Source organism: Simochromis diagramma, unplaced genomic scaffold, assembly GCF_900408965.1.
Source record: "Simochromis diagramma unplaced genomic scaffold, fSimDia1.1 OVJJ01000361.1, whole genome shotgun sequence".
Lineage (NCBI taxonomy): Eukaryota > Metazoa > Chordata > Actinopteri > Cichliformes > Cichlidae > Simochromis > Simochromis diagramma.
This window is the reverse complement of record NW_024386860.1, coordinates 3697445-3706723: the sequence shown is the minus strand read 5'-3', so window position 1 is coordinate 3706723 and position 9279 is coordinate 3697445. Positions and strand designations below refer to the sequence as shown.

Here is a 9279-nt window from a genome sequence, read left to right as displayed (position 1 = left end):
GAACTACAGCGAGCGGGTGTGTGGTGGGGAGATGCTCAGCTAAACATGCTGCAGCCTGCAATTCTGGGTATTCAGTCGGAGACACGGATTAGCAAACGAGAGCCTGCTGGGTGGCCTTCATCAGGGAGTTTCTCAAATCTGGTGTTCTCTCCACGATGAGAAAAACCTTTTCACATTATTTACAAATACATTTTGATGGAGCCCGTCTTTCTGGTGGAGTGTTGTTATTGGATTTAGAGATAAGACAAAGGGAGGCATGAATAAGTTAAGTGAAGAGCTATATTGAATGCCCTGCAGATTCCCATTTGTATGTGAGAGCCCTCTTAAAGTAACATGACAATAGAAGAAAAAAAAGGAGTGATGTTTTATTCAACAGCACAGAGAGCCATTACTTTAGACTCATGTACACAAGCAACACACATTTTCTCTGTGATCTCATTCCGCAGTCAGACATGGTATTTTTTGAAAAGGTCCTTCTTATGAATTAAATGAGGGTGGATGGTTAGCAGACATCCTTAAAAAGAAAAAATAATGACTCCACGAAGAACAGCTTAAGTAAGACGAGCACAGATTGTTTCAAGCGCGGGAGTTTCGCTCCTCTTCTTCATTCTCCAAGAGGTAGGCTGGTTTGTATCGTGTCACCCCCCTGGCATCCACCATCTTCAGTGCCTCGTTTCGACAGGTGTTGTCCATACTGCCGAGTGAAGTGTACCTACATTTCAACAGAGATATTTTAGACCTAAAGATCTGCTTTTTAAGCTGTGTACACCTGAATAAAGACAACTAACACATCCTTACCCTTTATCATAGAGAATACAGTAGGGCACGTATAATGTCCTCAAGAATGCCCAGATGTCGTGATATGTCCAGTCCTGGAGAGTGTTAGAAAACAAATGTAATTGGTTTGCAACTGACTCCCTTTGTTCAAGCTATAATAACTCATCCTCTGTGGAGTCCTTTTAGATATACTCATGAGATGAAGCACTACATAAATTATCTTGAATTGAGGTCAACTGCTAAATGTACCTGTGCTTCTATGTGCTCCATCACAGCAGCTGACACAGTACTAGCATTAACAATAAAATCAAATGAAGCAGGCGACTGCCATGTCGCTTATGCACATCCATTCTTCAGCCAGACTAAACAGAAGAACAAGATGTGAGCTTGCTACAGCTATTCAGCAAAATCACTGCAATGATTTCACTTTTGTGACCCTTTCGTGTTGAAATGTTAACATGCATCCCTCACTCTGCGTTGGTGTTGCATTAGAAAGCCTTTTAATGTACTGGTGCACTCACATTATGTGCGAGTTTATTTAGGAAAAATAGCCGTTTAAAGCTTTACGAATAAAGCATTATTCAGAAATTTTTATCAAGATGACAAATAACATCAAGGATAACAAGTGAAGCTTTCCCAGGTCGTGAGGTTTTGCAGACACATTATTTTACACCTGCTGTTTTAGACATGTGACAATCATGGTGACAATGTGGTGTCAAGTGAATAATAACTACCCGACCCTACAATCTGACAATCACTGGTCATGAAGGGAAAATGACCGGTTATGAGTGGTCACTGGGAAAATGACTGCTAAGGCCTGAATCACGCAGGTTTACACATCGGTCAGTGACATCTGTCGCTAGGAAAAATGTGTATTCTCCAATGACTTGACAAAAACCTCCACGTGACTGCTTTAATCACTACCATGTTGCTGTGGTCATACAGTGACGTACTTGTCTACAAATACAGTCCAGCTGCTCTCTGAGCTGTAATGAAACTATGAAAAGTTTGACACGATCCAGAAACTGAGCTCTGGCCTTTTGAAATATGTTGGCACAACTTTCCCTTTGAAGGTGAATTTTCTCCATTTCCGATTTGTGTTGTACATTTCAACAAAACAAGTTTTACTTCCACCTTTACTTTAACTCGTGGTTGGCAAGTACTGCAGACAAACAAGAAAAATACTAGTGGCTTACCAATGGTATCCCTCCTATTAGATACACCTATGACTTCAAATTCAAAATCAAATTATCACATTCAAAAGATTTTCAGGAAACTTGACCTCTGACCTTGAACTTGAGATCAAGGAGTCAAACTCTTCTGAAATTTTTAGTAGCTGCATCTATGGTATCAATTTCAAAATCCCACGTCACCTCCTTCTCAAGTAACACAAACTTGCATATTCATTGTGACAATAACCCATCAGCCTTTTACAGCTAAAGGGGTAAAAAGCTACATGGAACCGTGGCAACCTGCAAGTAATTAAATTCAATTGCTAAGAGTTTTTTGATGGAATTGGTAACAAGCAACTTCCAGGAACTACTCCCAACCAATTGGGAAATACACATTTTTTACTAGATGGTTGTATTTCATGTAAATATGGAAGAAAAGTCTTAATCCATCTGTGCATGATGTTGTTTTCTGTTCAAGTATTTTGGGGTATTTTTAGCTTTATTTTGAAAGTACTTTGACTTCATTTGAGTCTAGAGAGAGATGAATTCAGTAAAGAGAGAGAAACAGCACTGCAACAGAAAAAGCGCTAAAAATGAAAACCATGAGGTATGATCTTATAGCCGTTTCCATTAGTACTTACTCGGGTCGCCTCGGTGATAGTATCTGGTATCAGGTACTTTTTTAGTGCCTACTTGGTCCCAGTCTGACAAAAAGCCACAGACTGAGCAGCAAGTATACCATCGCTTTGATGTCCACCTTTGTTGTAGCGTTTGTGTCACGTACAAATGACATTACGGGATGTTTGGCCAAGTTGCTCTAACAACCCCACGCACATTTAGTGGTACTCGATTGTAAAGGAAAACATATCGAGGCGAGTCATACCGCCTCACGCCACGTAGAGCCAGCATACAGTCCTAATATAACGGCATGCATACTGTGTGTCACTCACTAGTAAGGGGTTGACTCTCATGTAGTCAGGCCAGCCAGGATCAGTAGGACACATGTCTGTGAGTGTATGTGAATAAGGGTCGCTCCTCCTGGTCCCCATCAGGACGGCTTTTAGCTCTGGCCTTCGTTCCTTCACCTCGCTCAGTGCCTGGCGAATACTGCCCTCCACAGTGAACAGCTCCAGGCTATATCTTTGGGACATACAACGGCAAGTAATGAGATACAGTGGTGCCACACAGACAGGGTTAGGCCACATTTTTCAAAACAAGACCTGGACTGGATATATTAAAATACATGACATCAACTGGATAGATAGCTAGATGATAGATAGCTCACCTTTTTGTTGTGTCCTGTAGAAATCTCTCCATTTCTGGGAATGGAGAGACAATACGAATATACAGGACTTTCACCTTTTCTTTAGTATCTGGATATCGGCTGAGAGTGACAGGAAGAGAAAAAAGGGACATTTTTTAAAAAGATAAGCAATGCTGGCACAGAAAAAGATCAGATAAGTATTTGTCATATCTCACAATCTGTCCAGCACAGGTCATGGAAAGTCCAAAAAAGTAGTCAGTCTTCTCCAAGATTTTCTCTAAGTGCTGCCCTCAAACTAGTTTTCTTTTTCCATTTACTTCCTACTGAGATCTCACACCCCACTGTGCGCTAATGCTATCATTATGTTTTTAATTTGAATCTTCATTTTCATCTTTCATCTCTCAGGTCATTTGTTTTTTTCCCCCCACAGATTAAAAAAATCCACAAAAATGTTTTAATTGTCTCATCTCGTCTTCTCCCCTCCTGTTACCGTTTCAGTGCAGCATAGTAGAGATGGAGCAGCGCTGTGCAGTCTTTGCCCCCGTTAAAGCCAACACAGATTTGCTCTGTTGAATACTGATGGAGTGCTGCCTCTATTGTTTTCAGTGCAGACATGACTTTCTCACCCAGCTCTGTACCTGTGGGAAGGAATCGACAGTAAGAGGATGGTTCATAATTAATGCAGTCAAGCTGTGAGGCATCTTAGAAATGAGCCCACATTTCTACGTCTAATCCAAAGAAAAGAAAAAAAGCTGCTAGTAGTTTGTCATAGCTTAGTTATTGAAGCTTTATTGTAATCTATTCACCATTCTGTCTCACAGAGTTATATTCTTCTTTTTTATTATCCACTCTGACTTTACGACTTAAATTACTTTAATATTTTAACTTTCTTTATTGGTCCCAATGCCTGTGTAAAATGCACAAGTCAGTATTCACTTTATATCAAGATGACACATATTTAAGAATCATCTTCCATTACTCTCCGCACACTCACCACTGTTGGCCAATCCGTACACCTCAGCGGGGGCTATGGACACCGGGTCTGTGACTAAGGGCACCACGCTCCCCTTGGGCAGCTTGTCTAGCAGCTGTATTCGGGCTTTGTCCACCTCCTGCTGGCTGTCTGCGTCCAGGACCAGCCTAACTCTGTGATAGTTGCTCAACCAGTCAGGGTAGGAGCCAAGAGCCACCTTTCGGCCCCAGTCAGCCTGCACTTTGGTCAGCACAGGTGCAATGTCTGTTTCATCTGCATCGACAAACACCTAAAAACAAAAAAGCTAATGTCTGGTAAACTTAATTGTACTATTTAAACACTGCATTCAAATCAACTTTATTGTACTCAACTAAAAGTAAACTAAAAGGTAAAATACATTAAAAGTATCAAGGAAATATCAGAAATATAGAGGAAGTACTAAACTCTATTATAAACAAAAAGTAAAAAAATAGATAAATACATAAAAATTAATTAGAAAAAAACAAAAGTATACCAATTCTGACTTGGACTGGATTTTGAAGTAACAGGTTTGGTTATGGAGTTACCTCGCGAGTGTGAAAGGTGGTCCCTGAACCAGCAAAGAGATGCTCCAGCCCATTGAAGGCCTTCTCCATTAAAGATGGGATCCCGGGAAAGATGTACACATTACGTACACTGACCTGGGAGAAAAAGGTAGACACATCAAATTGTAAGAAAAGATGTGGGGCGGTACTCGAGCCATCATTGTTGAAACTATTGAGATATGATGCAGGAATGTTCTTCATTGTTTCATTTTAAATTCTCAATAGGATAATAATATACTGCACATTAATGTCTCTCAACTTGAAACACATTAATAAAGCACTAAAGACATTAACCTTAAAGAGAAAAATGTCCAAATTTAATGACCTGTGAGTAAGAGGTGTGAATGCTTCTCACGCCTGGTGTCTGTGTGTGCTCAGAGTATTTATTGTTTTGACCACTGCAGGAAGCTATTTTCACTCCTTCAGCAACTAGTTAGTTTGCAATCTGTCTTCTAAAGAAAACACCGTCACTTTTGTTTACCTTAAAGAAAGGTTATGGGTTGAACAGCACCATGTAGCTTGGATATATTTGAAGTAACTTTGTGTTCTATAAAAATTCCTCTGTACCGAGTTCACTCACCAGAGGGTAGCGGTGCTTCAGCCCAGTCTGAGGGTCAGTTCCATAGTTAAGTTTTGCTGAGCGAGGCACCATCGCCAGCTTCATAGCGGCACTGTTTTTTCCCCCAACCCCGAAGAATTCTTCAACCAGCTTGCTAAGGTCTGGATTGGCATATAACTCCTCGTGGAATGCTATGGCAACACTCTCAAAGGTGACGTCATCGTGAGTGGGACCTATACCCCCCGATGTGATGAGGTGCGTATACTGAGATGAAAGGAGGGCCACCTCTTTGGCAATGACTGCCTGCATATCCGGTATGACTGTTATGCGCTGCACAGACACTCCAAGCTTCCTAAGTGCTTTAGTTAGAAAGGCACTGTTGGTATCCACTGTGTGACCCTGAAAGAGACACCCACATGCACATCAGATTCAAGAACTTTAAAAAAAAAAAAGAAAGAAAGAAAAACAAATAAAGAAAAAGGAAACTCCAAGGTCTTGCTTGATGAAATTCAAGGACTGAAGGCTGATTTTCAGGCAGAGAGATGTGACACTGGACAAAAATCAAATACTTCATGTTTAAATCATGATCATCTCAAGTCAAAAAAAATAATAGTAAGCTTGTGATTTCAGAAACAGCCACAGGTGCCACATAACAGTCCAAACACATAGGGATGCAGATGACGGTATATGTTAAACACTGCACAATGCAAGCTCCTACTTCTATTACAAAAAAACCCAGTTTATATTGATTTCCTCAATTGCACAAACTCCCAGTGATTTTCATTTGGGTGCTGTCACACACGTATAGCTTAAAAGCCACACAAGGCACAAACTTTATCAACACCAAAAGCACCTTAAGAATCTCATCTCCAATGATGAGAATGGCTGCAGTAGGAGCATCCCCGTTGGCTGCAGAAGACGAACTGTTGCTCTGGAGGTTTGTTGACATGGTTGCCTTGCTGAGATGAGCTGCCAGTCTCCTCACACGCACCACTGCTCTACTCAGCTTCGGAAAAGAAAAGCTGGGAACAATGGAAACAAATTAATTGAGTACTTCTTACTACAAATTTATACTAGGTTTATCAACACTCAGCAAAGTCAAAAACCTATCAAGTCAATAAGACCTCTTTAGCACAGTATGTAAGCATATGCAATATGGATTGCAGTGTGCAGTATGCTCAACTGTTAATATGCAGATGGGCCACAAATTAAAGGAAAAGCCAGCATGTCTTACAAACGGTGATTTCTGTAATACCATAACAGAGGAAACAAATGCACCCCATATTAAGGTCAAATATTCAAGATCTCACTGTAATTTGTCAGCTATTTGTGCATTTTAATATAGCATCTGTATTACTTTGCTGCATTTACAGTGACAAGAAATGTTTCTTACATCAGCATGAATCCACACAGAGCATCAGAAAAGGCTTCGCTGTTGTTCAGACCCTCTTCTCTGTCATAGTGTGTCCCCTAGCTGAAGGTATCTCTGGAAGAGGAAGGGTGTACTGTTAACATGTGAATAATTTGTGCATTTCTTCTGCATTTCCTTAACATTGACTCTCTCTTTTTCTTTCTTTTTTTAAATCGGCTATTTATTTATATAGGTCTTTTGATAAGGCTTTAAATTGGAGTTAAGTGGTTGAACTTGAAATAAGAAAAGAGTTGTATTTAAAACACTTGAATGATTAAAAGTCACTGGTTGGTAATGAAACTGTTTTATTTCTATTTAAATGTGTGTATTAACTGTTTTTCAGTTGTATATAACTAAATTGCAGTAGTCCTGTGTGCATCATTAACAATAAGATGGTGACAGTTTGTTTTAATAGTTTTAATAATTTGTGTCTTTTAAGGTAGATAATCATTTGATGCAGATGAAAAACACGTTTTCCATCCAGTGTTTGAAACGCTAGCAAACTGCTGACAAAAGCAAAAACATCTATATTACACAAATGTGTTAAAAAGAGAAATAATGGTACTTAAATCCACTGTTAAGGGATTAACAGATCCAAAGCAGGCATTTAATGATACTTCTAGGTGTCTTGTATGTTAAGCTTCACATTGTGCATTTGGTTTGGAGAGCAGCCTGGGAGTCACAGTTGCAGAAGGATAAAGCAAACAGTGACTTCTGGTATTTGCCAAAAATTGATTAGGGGTAAACTGTTGTAGATGACTAGCTGGCCTATGATCTGTCCAACACATGTCTTATGGACGATATCAAGTCAAAGTGACAAAGTATAAGGTAAAAAGTGTTTTGGGTGTTTTTTGTTTGTTTGTTTGTTTGTTTGTTTCTTAATAGTTTTTCAAGAGAGATCTGGAAAAGAGTGCAGAGATTGAAATAATTCATTTTAGCCCCTCCGTAAATCCCGTTGGCTACAGTCTATTAACCAACACAAGCAACCATATTAGACATTAAAAAACGTAGAAACATTAGTATTCGCTTTTTGACACAACTGCCTTGCACCTGCTTACATAGTTTGCATTGCGTAACATTTGTAAGTTATCTAACGGGACGAAAATAAAGTGAACTCAGACATATTCATTTATGGCCATACCAAAAAATAACTGAAACACAAGGCAAATATCACAAGTGTGTGAGCGTGTGTAACACCTGAATGTAAATTCTTAGCTAACTCTAAGTCTCCTCGCTAGGTTACTTATGCCAAAATAAAGAAGTACAATTTAAGTAGATGTGCACATTCAATTTTGTCTCTACTGTCGATATCTCTCGACGAATATGTTTAGTGTGAGGAAAAAGTCCGGGTGTTACATTTATTATTTGATAACCAACCTCATTAAAACCGAGGGAACTTACCCCTCAGCTGTATATGTCCGTGCTAAGCTCCCTATCACCGGTTGGTACAGCTGCAGCTCGAGCTGTCGCTCAAGGTATGACGTGACCTTAAAACCACACTACGATAGCCAATCATATTTCAGGAGGCGGGTCTTAACGACCAGCACGTAATGTACACTAAAGTCATTTAAAGATGTGGCGGAATCAGCACAGTCAATGAGGAGTAATAAATGTCGCTTATCTACTTTAAAAACAAGTGTCAGCCAAACGATTAGTAACATAACTTTACTGCTGCACCACCACCCGGAAGAGGACGGAGAATCACTCCTTCCTTTGCCCGATTCAAAATAGATTACTGTCACTCGTGCGCCCCTGCTGACTGGAGGAGTGAACTCCACGAAACCTAAATGCTGTTATTAAACTCATAATTACCTTTTTCGCCTGTGGGTGGAGCATGTTGGCATATATTTAACAGTTTTGTCTGCTTGTGGATGAAATATTAAACCGAAGTGAGAGACGAATTGATTCTCGCGCACAGCATTTTACTGCCTTCAAACACATTGACGGTTTAAGATATACTCTGTCTGTCTGGATTCATTAAAAATTAATCAATTTAAGCACTGATCATTCAACGTAACTCCTTGTACCTTTATGTCCGCTTAACCAGAGCGCGTACAACGCTTGATTTATCTATTTTTTTCTATCAGATCATATGACCTACAAAATAATAAAGTATTCTATTGTTTTATTATTGTTCCAGTTATTATTATCTGTCTACTTTGCTGCTGTAATAATGCCCATTTCCCAGATGTAGGAGTAATAACAGCTATTTTATCTTATCTTACTCAGCAGACTGGGATTGCAGAACAAGTCCTTATCAACGTGAAAAATAAAAATGCTTTGTGTGATACAATTATGTGATGGGCCATCATACAATTATATAAAACTAGAAATGATTACGTGAAAGGGCAATTCTGAGATGCAAGCACAACTGTATTCGTTTTGCTTCCTGGAGGGAATGCATTTGAGTCAAATAAGGGCAAACTTGCTTCACGGGTACATTTTTACATGCTTCAGTGGGAAAAAAGAAAAAAAAAGCGCACGTGTCAGTGCACCAACGCATGAACCGATCCACTGAATCAGCATGTTCTGAAACTGT

The 9279-nt window shown here is 39.6% G+C and overlaps 1 protein-coding gene across 1 annotated transcript; it reads right to left on the bottom strand.

Annotated features, from left to right (window-relative positions):
- Positions 1-343: 343 nt before the first annotated feature.
- Positions 344-8332, bottom strand: flad1 (flavin adenine dinucleotide synthetase 1). The gene is made up of 11 exons (XM_040029784.1): positions 8142-8332; positions 6723-6815; positions 6183-6351; positions 5351-5728; positions 4753-4866; positions 4208-4475; positions 3704-3851; positions 3235-3333; positions 2900-3089; positions 799-872; positions 344-712 (listed from the first exon to the last, which is right to left on the bottom strand). The coding sequence occupies exons 2-11, from the start codon at positions 6728-6730 to the stop codon at positions 577-579; spliced, it is 1584 nt and encodes a 527-aa protein (XP_039885718.1). The 5' UTR covers positions 6731-6815; positions 8142-8332; the 3' UTR covers positions 344-576.
- Positions 8333-9279: the final 947 nt, after the last annotated feature.